At 49.2% G+C, this 14,501-nt stretch overlaps 1 protein-coding gene across 2 annotated transcripts in view; it reads left to right on the top strand.

Moving 5' to 3' along the window:
* The window catches only part of TSPAN11 (tetraspanin 11), a 72,739-nt gene that overhangs the window by 17,066 nt on the left and 41,172 nt on the right, over window positions 1-14,501 (top strand). For both annotated transcript variants that reach the window (XM_047868324.1, XM_047868325.1), the window contains exon 2: window positions 10,679-10,773. In XM_047868324.1, the coding sequence (XP_047724280.1) occupies window positions 10,690-10,773 (84 nt within the window). In that variant the 5' untranslated portion in view covers window positions 10,679-10,689. The remainder of the gene's footprint in view (window positions 1-10,678; window positions 10,774-14,501) is intronic.

Raw genomic sequence — 14,501 nt, 5'->3', positions numbered from 1 at the left:
GTTTGAGTGGGACATTGTGCAGAGAAGACTCTGACTCCTGGAGATATGATTCAGTTCGAGACCCAACAGGACAAAAAAGTTTCTTTTTCTTTCTTGTAACAGTCCAGGGCAGACAAGCTGTTGTGCTCCACATAGTCATACGTGGATCCAGGTTCCTGCTCTCTTATTTCTCTACCATCCCTAAGGGCAGTGTGTGGTCTCCAGGGCAGTCCCCACACCAGCAGCATCAGTATCCCCCAGAAATTTGTTGGAAAAGCAAATTCTCCGGCACTACCCCAGATCTACTGGGTCAGAATCTCTGGGGCTGGAGCCGAACTACCTGTGACTGTGAACGCCCTCCAGGTGATTCTAATGTGCCTGAAAGTTAGAGAAGCAGTGCTCTGGGGTGCTGTCCTTGTGTGGTGGAAGCTAGATTTCGGGCACATCTGTGGTCCTGCTCTCAGGGGACAGATTGTAGAGATGTGTAGGAGCAAGCCTGGAAGTGGCACTTCCGCTCACATTCCGTTGTCAAGGACTAGTACTCAGCCAGATCTAGCTGCTGAGAGGTCTGGGAAATGTGGTTGCTAGTTAGGTGTCCCTGTACCCACCTGCAACTCCATTATGATGGGAGGAGGAGAGAACAACTTTTGATAAACCACTAGCAGCCTGGGCTTATCTGCAATCAGTTTTAATCCACTATCCTCCAGAAGAGAGGGGGATATCTACCTGCAGATCAAAGTTAAGGCTTATATGTTTAAAAAGGTATATGGGGGTGGGGGGTTGTCAGTTGTACCAGCCCCCAAATGTCTGCCCACCCCCAGTGGGTTTGGGCAGCCCCACCCCTTAGACACACACCTATCTTATTTGCTCACCCACTATATATTGTGCTACCCAGTCCCTATTTGTAAACTTCCAGTAAAAGTCAAGATTTCACCCGAGGCACCAAGTCTTGGCAAGGAATGAGACAGAGAAGGAAGAAATGAGCTTGACAAGGCAGCTGCGTGCACCTGCCTAGACCGTGCCGTGCAGTGCACAACTCCAGGGGCAGCCGCTCACGGGGCCTCTGATGTGTACATCTCCCCCTGGAGTTGAGTGATGTGGCTGCCCTGTTGTTGTCACCCCCCTGAACCCCAACACCCTGGGCTCTGGGGCCTTCCTCCTGCCCTTGCTCTTTACCCTGTAGATCCTGAGGTTACCCTGAGTGGGCCACCTCTGACCATCCATCCTTGCTATGAGAGGCTTCTCAGGAGGTGTCTCAGTGCTCCACGTACCAAAGCTTGGACAGAGAAATTGACTCTGGGTGGAGGCGATTTTTTTTTTTCTTTCCTCAAAGCCTGATGAAAGCCCAGACCAGCAACACCAGTGATGAGCTCAGGTCATGATCTCAGTTGGTGAGTTTGAGCCCCACATCGGGCTCTGCACTGATGGCACAGAGACTGCTTGGAATTCTCTCTCTCCCTCTCTTTCTGCCTCTCCCTGTCTCGTGCTCTCTCTCTCAAAATAAATAAATAAATATTTTTTTTAAAATACTGAAATTACCACACGTGTAAATGTGCAGAAAGCAGCCAAAGCAGTACTCAGTGGGAAATACATAGCCTTCAATGTATGTATGCACCTTGAAAAAGATCAAAAGGCTGTACAACTAAGATCTCTGCACTTTATATTTGTTAAACTTCCATTTTAAGTTTAGAAAAATAGGAAATCATCGATACAACAAATTCACTAAAATACAAATAAGGAATAACATTTAACTATATCTGCCTTCTAAGAAAGACTTCTCTAACTAAAGTGATTTTTGTCATACTTTCAAACTGAAAATTTCAGGTGGTCAATGTAGGAGCATTGACCTTCAGCAAACCCATCCATCAGGAGCTTATATAAAAATTGCATTTTCGGGACACGTTGGGTAAAACAGAGCTTAGAAAGTAAGATGTTGGTGAATGATAAAAGAAGACGAGGAAAAATAATATCTCAATATATTTTCATAAGTTCAGACTTAACCTTGGCAAGTGGAAACCCAGGGAACTGGTCTGGTGTCAATGGGCTGTTTCCAGGATCACCTTTGGGAAAGGTCCCCTACAACTATCCGTAGCCTTCCAATTTATAATCCCAAATTGATTCCTCTATACTTCTACAGAGAACGTAATTCTCTATCATTCTTACCCTGTCTCCTTCCATCACTGGTTATTTGGTAGGTTCTCATGATTTTGAGGCTTATCTTAACATTAACCTTAGTTAAATCGTATTAATATTTGTATCCCCCTTCTTTTAAAGTGACTTTCCTGTCAGAATCAATCTACTCTGTTAAAGTTAGGTCCTGACTTTTCTGTAGTGGGTTCCTCATGTCACCTGGGAACAGGGTCTCCTGTCACAGTCGTCTACGTAGAGTCTACTAGCAGGTGGATGGGTTTAGGTACAGAAACTGTGAAACTCTGTCTCCGGCTATCAGAGACCTGGTCTCTGGCTGATATATTCTATAGGGTTACCCATACATTGTCCTTCATTGAGAAGCTCTCAGGGAGTTGGTTGTAATAATTCCTTTGCTCTTGGGTGGCACTGAGGCTGTAAAATTACAGTGCACACAGTTCTTTTGAATTCACCATCCTGTTGGATCCTCACAGCCACCCTGCAAGGGAGACAAAGCTGGACTAGCATCAGGTCCATTTTACAGAGGAGGAAGCTGGGGCCCAGAGTCACACTGCTGTAGGTAACAGCTGGTATTCACACCCAGTCATCTAAACTGCTGACTAGTACTATTTTTATTTGCTCATTGACTCTTCTCAGAAGCACTAAGGAGGTCCTCATTTCATGGGTCAGGCTGCAGTTTACAAATAGACGCAGGAAACACATAGCAAAGGATGACACCTATCTACACACAGAGTCCAAAAACTCTGTTTATGTATAAACGTGGAGAACAAGGAAAAAGCCAAACCGTTTGCCTCAGGTTATGAGTGGAGCCCTGTCTGATCCATGTAATGCATGTTGGCACTTTCAAATGAAGTAAAAAATAACCCATGTACTTAGGAAAACATATCTCTCAGAGCATAAAGACTAAGACTTCTTGGTGCTAGGATTTTAATTCAGGTTCCACCTACAGCACCATCCACATGGCACTATAGTTAGCAATCAAACCTTAAGTTTGGTCCAGAAAAGTTGCCCACATTCATTTACCTGCACACAACAAATACGGTGATATAAATGAAACACCGGCAGTAGCCCCTCTAGAGGCCCCAGGCCAGCCCATGCCTCATGGTAGCACTAGCAGCTGCTAGATCCCCAGCCTCAAAGTTGAGGAGACGGAGGACCAGGGAGAAGAAGGTGGGCCCCCCCAGAGGGTTCCCCTAAGCAGTTTGGTATCTTGATAGTGACAGCTGCTTCTCCCGACCCAGGAACACTGGCCCCACCACCTCCTCCTGCGGCCCCTGCCTGGGGTCTTGGCCCCTGGAAGCTTCCCTCATTTTTAGCTCCTACCAGAGGCCACCAAGCTGAGAGAAGTTACCAGAAGCCAGAACTGGAACCGCCCAGATAAAAGTAAAACATCTGCACCCACTCTGCCTATGTCTCTCCACTTCCCAGTTCTGTGCCTTCCTCTTCTGGAAGAGGGATAGTCACACCATTATGGGATAGTTTTAAGTAGTAAATTACTGCACATATAGCACTTAGCTCAGTTGTCTAGCATGTGGTTAGCATTTAGGAAATTTATAATTATAATAATAATAATAATAATTATTATTATTATTATTATATCAGTCAATCAAAATTTGTTGGTGGCCGTGGAGATAGGAGACCAGGTCCCTGCCCTGCCACTCATCTGCACTGTGACTTTGGCCACAGTGTGATCACCCCCACCACTAGTTCCTTCCCCATCCCCGCCCCAGGGATCCTTTTGGCACTTTTCAGCTGACCCATTTGGAAGGTCGGAGAAAATCCCACTTTCCTGGCTGCTTCAGAGGGACTTTCCACCCACCAGGAATGGGTCAGGCAAGTGGAAATTACAAGAGAGAAGGAAAAGACAAAGAAGGACAAAGCTGTCTATGCAGGGGAAGGAATCACGCTATGCAGGGCTGCAACCAGCTTTATTAGGAGCCCACATTAAGTTATAAATGCAACCACTTAGATTGTTTTTTTTCCTTTCCAATTGTTTTTGCCCATCATGCAGGCATGGTCACTCGTTGGCCAAGAACCCAGAAGTGGAAACTGGCACTTACTTAGAGGAAGGGGTAGGGGTGGGGTGGGGTCTGGTTTTTCCATAGCAAACACACACTGGTTTTGTTTTTATTTTAGAATCACTAAGCTCCCCGGGAGCCCCCTCCCTGACCTCAGATATGAGGTGCTCACCCCTTAGGAATGAAGAGTCAAGGCACCCCCAAACATGAGCTTTTGTGAATGGGAGCAGAGAAGAGGCCCCTGACATCCCAGGAGTAGAGAGTATAGGGAAATGGGAAAAGTCACAACTAAGTGTGGCCAGCAAGATTGTCCCCAGGCCCCTAACCTGATTTGCTGGCCTTTCTGCAGCCACAGTGCCCAGCCATACCTCCAGGCCTCTGCTCACAGCATCCTCTCTGCCTGAGCAGCCTTCCTTCCTGTTCTGCCTGCAGGGACTCTACTGGTTCTCAAAGACCAGATTAAATGCCCCTCTCACCTGCCCATCCCATTGTGGCAGAATTACTGCCACTTCCTCTGTGCCACCCTCAGGGTGTAGAGGTGATCTACATGCCTGTGCCCCACCCCCGGACTAACTCCAGTGATTCTGAGTACAGCTCTTGGCACATAGTGGAGACTCAGTGCACGTTTGTTGAATGATTGAAGGATGCAGCTGGCCCAGGGACCAACAGTGCCTTCGCACTTACCTGGGATTTGTACAGTCTGCCCCCAAGCACTCCACACCTCCTGCTGCCCCTCACCATTAAAGGACTCAGCTCTTCCCTCACCCACCACCCAGGGGATCCATTCTGCCCCCCACTCTGGTGCTCGCCCTGGCTGAGCCTTGCCCTGCACAGCGTGAGTTCCCACACATTTGGCCAGCCCACTGGGCTCTTTGTACATATCTCTCATCCTCTCTACACTTTGAGACTCATTCACTTGGGGGGCTGGCAGTAGAAGAGATAATAATCCCCAGTTCTCGTGGCCTGGGACGTTACACATCCGGCCTGATGAAAGTCCCCCAAATCTGTCACTTCACCATCAAGGCATTTGCGGTTGCTTTTCTGAGAATCCTGTGGTGTGGGTCCTGACTATGCTATTAGCAGCCCCCAGGCCTCTGGCTGCCCTTGAATGCCAGCTTTGTTCTGTACTCAGAGCCTGGGCCTGGAGGGACAGGCACCCTGAAGCTGCATTAGCAGGCTGTCTGGGAAGTCTCTGACATCTCAACGGGAACACATCCTAAATGTGGATTTTGTGTGAGAGGGTGTGCCCACCCCGCGCTCCACCCGTACCCACTCAGCTATGTCTATTCAGATGCAAAGGATGGTCTTAGTGCAGGGGTATGGACTTCCAGAACTCGTAGGGGCTTTAAAGAACACTGATCCAAAGTGGCCCTCAGACCAGCAACAGCATCTGGGAGTAGGGTGACCTGACATCCTGACTTGCTGGGGGTGGTCCAGGTTTAGCACTGAAAGTCCAATATTCTGAAAAATCCCTCCCTCAGTCATGGGCACATTAGATCATTAGCTACCTACTTGCCTGCCTTGTGGCTTCCTGACACTTGCCTGCTTTATGGGTAGGAAAACATACAGCCAAGAGGGGATGCAACCCACCAAAGTGCAGGCAGCAAGGAAGGGGCAGAGGCAGGAGAAGTGTCCTGCCTCTGTGGGTGGCTCAGCTGCCCAGTCTCAGCAGGTTCAGCCGATACACCAGGGCCCAGCCAGTCAGCTTGTTAAAAGATTAAGAAGGCACTGTAAAGGGGCATCTGGGTGGCTTAGTCTGTCGAGCATCTGACTTTAGCTCAGGTCATGATCTCAAGGTTCGTGAGTTCGAGCCCTATGTTGGGCTCTGTGCTGACAGCTTGGAGCCTGCAGCGTGCTTCAGTTTCTGGGTCTCCCTCTCTCTCTGCCCCTCCCCTGCTTGTGCTCTGTCTCTTAAAAATAAGTAGGAAAACATTAAAAAAAAGGCACTGAAAAAGACTCAAACTAGTTGCTGCCATCACTGGGCACTGGTCTCAGGAGGGAAGGTAGAGATGTCCATCTTCAGGGAGGGGGGACCCCGCTGAGCCTGGAGCATGTGGGAGGGCAGCAAGGAGCCAGGACTCCAGATGCAGGGCACAGTGGGGCCAAGGCTGGAGGGAGGGGCAGCAGGTCTTGTAAGAGGCCAAAGAAGAGATCAGCTTGGCTGGAGCAGGGCTCCAGGAGGTACGGTCACCTCTTCTTTGTACTCAGGCTAGTCCAGGACCCCATGACCAACAGTGACTACCACCTCCGGGCGGCAAGGTATCTCTGCCTTGCCTGCCCCCACTGTCTGCCTCTGGCCCCTGAGGGAAACCTCCTGCCATTGGCTCACAAAGTCCAATTCCCCATCCTCTAGACAGAAATAAAACCCACTTAGGAAGGTAAGCTATTTCCCACAAATCCTCAGACGCCCCTCGGAGTTCTGTGAACATGGTCTTGGAGGCTCTGAAACCCTGCTTCCTCCATCCTGGCAGGTCAAATGGCACGTGTTTGCTTTTCTCCTCTCTGGAGGAGAGGCCTTTCCTACCCCCACCCCCCAGCCACTGTCCCCACGTGTTACTTGCTAACCACAGGGGAGACTAAGGAAAACAAGGTCCTGGAGAGGGGTGTCCATCAGGGCAGCTGTCTGTCTGCCAGGAATCCCATCCAGAACCACCTGGCAGGTGGGCTGGGAGTGTCCACGCTCCTAGGAGGGTAGTTGCCTCACCCTCCCTATCCACCTGTCCCGGGCCACTAGGCAGTCGAGTTCAGGGCAATCAATGTCCTGAAGCTGATGCAGAACCACAGGAGAGTGTTCAGTGAGGCCATCCTTCACGAGGCTTGCATTTCAGAAAGAGTCCCTTGGCAGGGGCCGAGGGGCTGGGGCTGATGAGACGCCCAGAGACAGTTAAGAAGTTAGTGCTGAAGTCTAAGAAGGAGATGGTGAGGTCTCAACCAGACCAGTGGCAGCAGGGATGGTGGGCAGGGGACAGATACCTACGGGCAGGTAGTGAGTACAATTAAGAGGCAGCAGGGGAATGAGCCCAGGGAGGAGGAGGAGGAGGAAGAAGCCATGCTTCTTCTGACACCCAAGGGGAAGGATTGGCAAACAGAGGAGTGAGGGTCCCAGAAGCCAGGGGGAGGGGCTGGGCCACAGTGCCATGTGCTGGGAGAGGATTCACCTCTGCCAGAGCGGCATCAGTGCAGGATGAGGGTGGCTTAGGGATCCAGGGGAGGGGAGGAAATGGAGACTCAGGTAGATATTATCAAATGAGAAGGGAAGCAGCTTCTAGGGAAGGGGTTAGAAGAATGCCTAGGATAAAGGAGCATTTTTGCATCGATAAGGAGGGAAACGTGTGTGTGTGCTTGTTTCCCTGAGAAAGGTAATACAGCTGTAAAAGTGTCTGAGACCCAGGCTTTTTAAAATTGATCGCTCTTTTCAACTCATAGCCCGAAATGGCTACGAGAGCTGTAGTCAGCCCATCAGGATTCCAACCAACAGGAAGAAGGAAAGACTGAAGGGAGACATGCCCCCTCCTCACTTTAAGGATATTTCTGATCATTAGAGATAAAGACTGACATTCATTAATGACAAAGGGATCGATCTACCAGGATGATATCACAACTCCAAGTCTGTATGCGCTCCATAAAACAATTGCAAAATAGATGCAGCAAAAATGGACAGAACCGAAGGATAGACAAATTCATGGTCATAGCAGGGATCTGTAGTATACCTTTTCAACAGATCAGAGAACCAACAGACACAAATACAGTAAAGATATAGATGTGAAAAGTGCTGTTAGCAGATTTGGCCTAACACACACAGAGTTCTGCACCCTACTTTTTTTTTCAAATGCACATGAAGCATACACCCGGAAAATGATACATCTAAGAAATCTAGTACACTACTTCTGCTTCCATGCCTTTTGCCAGCAGTCAATCCTGGCTGCACCTAGCAGGAAGGAATCCTGGGAAATGTCTCCTCCAGGTGGCCAGTGCTCACTGAAACTGAGGGATGCTGGTCCGAAGGCAGAAGGGGAGAACAAGTATTAAGGAAACCAGCCATCTCTGTCCCTTTGTCCCGTCCCCTGACAGCCTGAGTCCCAAGAGCACTGCACAGTGGGTAAGAGCTTGGGCTGAGTCAGATGCCCCTCACCCTCTCCTGGCTTTGCCACTTACTTGCTATGTGACTTTGGATAGGTTATTTAACCTATGTGAGCCTCCGTTTCTTTACCTTTTGAAAACAGGAATTACCCTTCTTCCTAGGGCTGTTGAAAAGATGGAACAAGATAACACGTATAAAGCACTTAGTTCTGTGCCTGGCACATAATAAATGCTCAATAAATGTTAGCAGCTCAGAGACGGTAAGTAACTTACCCAAGGTCAAACAGCCAATAAATGACTAGTTTAGCTTTCAAATCCAAGCATCTGGCTCTAAGCTGGGAAGCTGGTTCTTTGGGGCCTCTGCCACCCCCAGAACAGGGCCCTACATACAGTGGGGATGTGGTGGAGGAAGAAAGCTGAACAGGAGGGGAAAGGAACCTGTGGTGGAGGAAGAAGCCTGAACAGGAAGGGATAGGAAACTGCTACCACCAATTAGCCTTGTCACTTTAGCGAATGTTAATTTCCTCATTCCCTCTGCAGAAGGTTGAATTAATGAGCCCAGAGGTTTTTTTTTTCCCCTGACCCTGATATATTCAGTTCTGTCTTCTCTACCACTAATGGCTGAAATTTTACCGTTAGAAATGTGTTTCTTTTTGTTAAATCCTGTCTTCTGCCTCAACTCCTTTTTTAAAAATACAGTTTTCCTTTAGAGGGTGCTAGCCCCTTCGTTTGCGGGTCCTGACACTTGGTATACAGGTCTAGAGAAGGGTCTATAGCCTGGCTCTGCAGGCCCTGGTTGGGAGGAGAGATGCAGACAGGAGAGCCCAGGGCCCAAACAAGCTGTCCATTTACTAATGGCCCACAGTGGCCCAGAGGCTCCTTTGTCAGGGCCACCTGCACAATGGCCGTGTAATAGCTCCTGTTCCAGTCGCCCAGCTGACCCCATCTATCACCATTTTTCACCCTTTTTTTTTTGTAGGCTTCCTTTTTTTCTCCTTCTATATTTTTGTCCACCACACTGCCTCTGAGACAAAATTGGAGAAAAATGGGTTTTGTCCTTTTTTAACCAGAAGACTAAAAGTCTTAAATTACCTTCTTCAAGTTCTGCAAATAGAAATCCCAAATAAGACAGCCACCTTTTCTTTTCTTTCTTCCTCTCTCTGTCTAGGAGCCCATGGGCTTGAAATAAAAGGCAGAGTGGTAGCTTAGGAAGAACAGTGTGGGCTCAGCCCAGCACCGGCCAGGAAGAGGAGCAAGCAGGGTGGTAGCAGGGAGGGCCTGACTGGAGATGGAGAATGAGGGAGAAAGAGAATGGAAATGAGCAAAACCAGTGCCCCATTGCTTATGGCTCTAGAATAAGAAAGGTCCCCTCAAGGGCCCGGTTTCTTAAAGAACAACTGCTCTGTGCGTGGTAGAGCATGGACGGGTGCCCGGGGGGAAATGGAGCTGAGGGGAAGAGGAAGCTACAGAGGCTGTTGTTCAGACTTACTGGGAAACAAATGGGGTTACCAGGCACAGTGAAGCTCCTGTACGTGTGTCACCCCACTTCCCAGAGAGTCCCTCAGTGGGCAATAGGACAAGCAGAGGGAGCGTGGTTCCAGGGCAACAGCTAGGAATTTGGGGGCTGGAGTCCTGGGTTCTAATCCGTGCTGCATATAATAATAATAGCTAGCATTTATAGAGCTCTTACTGTGTGCCGAGGACTATGCTAAACACCTCACATAGATGATCACATTTTATCTTCCAAACAAGCCTGCAGCGTAGGTATCGTTATTATCTCTGGTACAGATGAGGACGCTGAGGAATGAGCAGTTGAATGACTCACCCAAAGTCTCACATATCTTGTGACAGACCTGGGTTTGAACCCGGGGAGTCAGACTCCAGAGCTCTTGTCTGCCTGCCAAACAACAAGGCCTGCTGATCTGCTTCCTCATGGGGAAAGTCAAGGTGCAGGGGACAGGTAGGGTGGACTGGGTGAGGCTGATGTTCTCTCCAGCCTGGACTGTCTGATTTGGGGCTCATGCCTCACCTACACACAAAAAGATCCCGCTCAAGTAATGCAGAGTGCCAGACTCCAGGGCCAAGCACACACGCCAAGTGTGCGTGAGTATGTGTGTGTAGGACAGGTAAATTTGTGTCCTGCAACCCTGATGAGACAGGAGAAGAGAATCAGAACACACTGCAAGGTCAGTGCAAAGTCTGTAGGAAGACCTGTAGGTTAGACTTAGGTCAAAAGGGCAAAACCAAGATCCAAAGGGTCTAGAAAATTCTTCTCAGTGCACCTGTATTGTGCATCCAACAGCCTTTGGATTTCCCTGATCTTTGCTCCAGGTTACATAGCCATAGCCTCAGACCCACCTGGCCAGATGGGCTAGTAAGGAGTCCTGGCTCTGGAAGGAGGACAGTGGCTCCCCATGGTCTGCCACCCCCCAACACATGTGTCTTCTTTGCAGGCCCAGCAACCATGGCCCATTACAAGGCCGAGCAGGATGACTGGCTGCTCGTCTACCTGAAGTATTTACTCTTTGTCTTTAACTTCTTCTTCTGGGTAAGTGAATTTTGCACACACATCCCCTTCCCCAGCGGAGTGAGTCAAGCCACCTTTGTTTTTTTTGTGAGTCACCACTCTGGTTGATTTCTTCCAAATCAAAGACCACCCATGGGCAAATTCTGCCTACTTGAAAGCAAACATGTACATTCGCTGCTGAGGGGGGAGAAAAGAATCTGGTCTGCAGGTTGGCGTGGAATCCTACCATGTGGCATCTGAATGGAGGATGCATGAGAATAACATGGAGTGTTGTGCTCCAGCCCGCTGCACAAAGGGTCCGGCTCTTCCTCCACAGCTAACTTGTGGCACCAGGGCCTTGTGGGAAATGTGCATGCCTGAAACAATTGCTTATTTTCCACCGAAGCCCATTTGCCTCTCCTGGTTAACTTTCTCCAGGCCCGAGGCCGGTGTGACGGCAATGGCCTCTTTAGTGACTCGTGTCAGGAAGCCTGCCCGTGGAGGTCTTTCAGGAGGAGCGGGTTCTGTCCACTTGAGGCAATTACTGGAGTAATTGGGAGCAGAAGACCATCAGTTCCCCCAAGTAGCCAGACACCGGAATGTGTGTACTTTGTATCACAATCTCACGAAATCTGGAGAGGCAGAAGGGTGCTTAAGAGGCTAAGTAGGCTTTGCTCAGCTCTGCTGCTTACTGATGGTGCGGCCTCCGGCAAGCCACTTAACATCAGCAAGGCTCTTTCCCCAGCTACAAAACGGGGAATCGTTTCCAGCCGCTTGGGATTTGTTAAAAACAAGACAACAGGCCCCAAATGGAGGTACTTACACCAAGCCATCATGTCACCAAACCGAGACTTAATTATGGTCAATTACGGTCTCGGCTCTCCCAGAAATGGCATCCTAAACTAGTCAATCGGGAATCGCCTGATGAGCACTAGTTACGTAGTCTGCCTGATAGATCCCCGCCCTCCCCTGAAGGAAAGTAACCTTGCAATAGCCAGCCTGCTTTTTTGCCTAATATAACATCCTTGTTCCTGCTCCCTTCTGGGTATAAAAGTCTTTTCTTTGGTGCAGGTCCTCGGAGCTCCTTCCTGTCTGTTAGATTGGATGCTGCCCGGTTGGAAGCAACTTCTGCTCAAAGAAACTTTTAAAATGTTTAATATGCCTCAGTTTATCTTTTAACTGTTCGCTTAGCAGATACTCTAAAACTATATGTTAAGTGCTTAGCTCAGTCTCTGCACATAGAGGGCATTCGATATGCAATATTTTGGGTATGTTAGATGCAGAAAGCCTGAAAATACCACCAGATCAACCTGCTGATAAAACAGAGCTGAGTTTCCTTATTACCCTGGGAAGCGATGCTCTCCCTTGACAGAGTCTTAGAAACATCTCAGAAAGGCAAAGGCAAAGATAGGTTATAACTACGTTTTCAGGGTCTTCCATTAAGACTAATGAAACTGCCTAAAGTGGGGCAGTGCGTTAAGACACTGAAGGATCGTGACACACAGTAATTTAGGATTGTTGGGCATAGCAAGACAAGGGTTTGGAGAGCCTTGGAGAGTAGACAGTCATTTGATGCTATCTGTTAAAAAGTCGAACAATTTGGTGTTTGTTTAAATGTTTTCTGCAAAGTTCCTTAAATGAACAATAAACTTTTTTTACTTGCAACTTTTATCTTCCTGAGCAAGTTTCCTGGAATAGTGAAGCTGTATTGAGGAAGATAGTGGAATAATAAAGCCACGCTGATGTGATCAGTAAGCTGTGTGGGTGTAGATAGTTTTGATTCTCAGAGATAAATCCGATAGAGTGCTTGGGATTCTTGCTGAGTGAGGGTTTTTTTTTCCTTTTAAGAATGTTTTTCCTGAGCATAAAGGTCTATGTCTCCACAACCGATAATCCCTAAAATACTGAAAAGTATAAATAAGAAAATAAAGATTGCCCATAGCTCACACCATTAGGTCCCTAGAGATGCTGTAACAAGGCATCATGAACTGAGTAGTTTCAAACAACAGAACTTTATTCTCTCACAGCTCTGGAGGCTGGAAGTCCAAAATCAAGGTGTCATCAGGGCCACGCTTGTTCTTAGAGGCTGGGTAGAATCTTGCCTTGACTCTTCCAAAATTCAGGTGGCAACCTGCAATTTTTGGCATTCTTAGGCTTGCAACGTCCTGATTCCGGTCTCTGCCTCTGCCATCCCATACTGTTCTTCCCATTCATAGATGCTGGGGTTAGGACTTCAACAAACCTTTTGGGGGGGGGGACACAATTCAACCCATAATACTTCTCATCCAGGGATGACCACTGTTGACACTCCCCCTAGACTTGGCCCTGATCAGGACAGGAGATGGTGGTGACCTACAGTATGGGGGTGACAGTGGGGATCAAATATTTGGAGAGAGTCAAGGGACTTGGGAGGCAAAGTTAGGTCATTAGCTGGCTGAGGGGGATTAAAATGTGTAACCCTTGGGTAGATGGTAAAGCTCTTCACTGCAGCAGTAGACTAGAAAGACAAGCTACTGGGCATCAGATGGCAAGGTCAGTTGTAGGCACGGTGAGTCTGAGTTGCCAGGAAACATCTGAGGAGAGATGCTCCATGGGAAGTTGGCTTATGGGTCTGGATCATTCCCACCCAGCTGGTGGCTACAGCCACAGAAACAGGTGAGAACCCCCAAAGATAGCTGAGACTGAGAAGAGACTGAGAAGAGAGGCAAGAATGAGATGTAAAATGTCCCAATGGTCAGGAGTGGGTCTGGGTTCAACAATGGCCCCTGTTTGCCCTGACTGAAGGAGCTTCTGAGATGTGGGACTCATGGAGAGCCCCAGGCAAGGAGATACCCGTGGTTCCCCAGGGAAGGCGGAGGAGAGGCTGTCAGAGCCATGGGAGGAAAACTGGGAGAGACAGAAGCTGGAGATTGGGAGGACTGGGCTGTGTTAAAGGGAGAAGACACATCAAGTATTTTAAGGCCCAGAAAGTGGCCATCAGGTTTGACCACAGAGTTTACTGGTGGCTGTGGTGAGAGTACTCTGAGGAGAGTGGTGGCAGGAGGTGAGGGGCAGTGAGGAAGTGGGCACTCTGTGTAGACACCACCTGCTGGGCACCAGGAGAAGAGAGAGGGCAGTAGCTGGCAGGGCCTGGAGGCTGTTGTGAGGTGCTCAGTGCAGAGTATCTTTGGAAGGGCCCTGACATTGCACATCCTGCCTGTGACCACCCTCAGGGTCCCCTCCATCCTGAGTGGACTCAGAGTCTGTCTGTTTGGTGCTGGCATTCCTTTGGGAGTGGTAGGGAGAGGGACGTGGGGGTGGCAGCACAGGCAGATGGGCAGCGAGCGTGTTACCAGAGCAGCTACCAGTGAGGGGGAGCTTCCCCCATATAGATCTCCCTGCTTTGGGTTAAAAATACCCCTGCCTGGGGGCCTGGCGGGATGTGGACCAGCTTCCCGGGGACCCATTCAGCCAGGCCTCATCCGCCTTATGACAGATGGTCAGTTAAGGGATATCCAGGCCTCAGTCTCCAGCCCAGGAGCATCCTGGCATCGTCCCCTGGACCCACTGCCATGTCCTCAGAAGTAGATATGGGACAGACTGCTGGCCCGTCTCCTCCCACAGCAGAGCACAACATCATGCATTTTGCAGTGCACAAAGTCCCTGGGAATTTACCAGAATTCCCTAGGGAGGGGCCGTGTCAGGGAGGGCCCCTTCCCTCGAGAGAAGGATCCCCCCACTACACACAGCCCAGAGTCCAGCAGCTGGCCCCACACCTGAGCCCCTCTCCT

The sequence above is a fragment of the Prionailurus viverrinus genome, chromosome B4 (assembly GCF_022837055.1).
Source record: "Prionailurus viverrinus isolate Anna chromosome B4, UM_Priviv_1.0, whole genome shotgun sequence".
Lineage (NCBI taxonomy): Eukaryota > Metazoa > Chordata > Mammalia > Carnivora > Felidae > Prionailurus > Prionailurus viverrinus.
The sequence above is the reverse complement of the archived record's forward strand: the minus strand, read 5'-3'. Positions and strand labels throughout refer to the sequence as shown.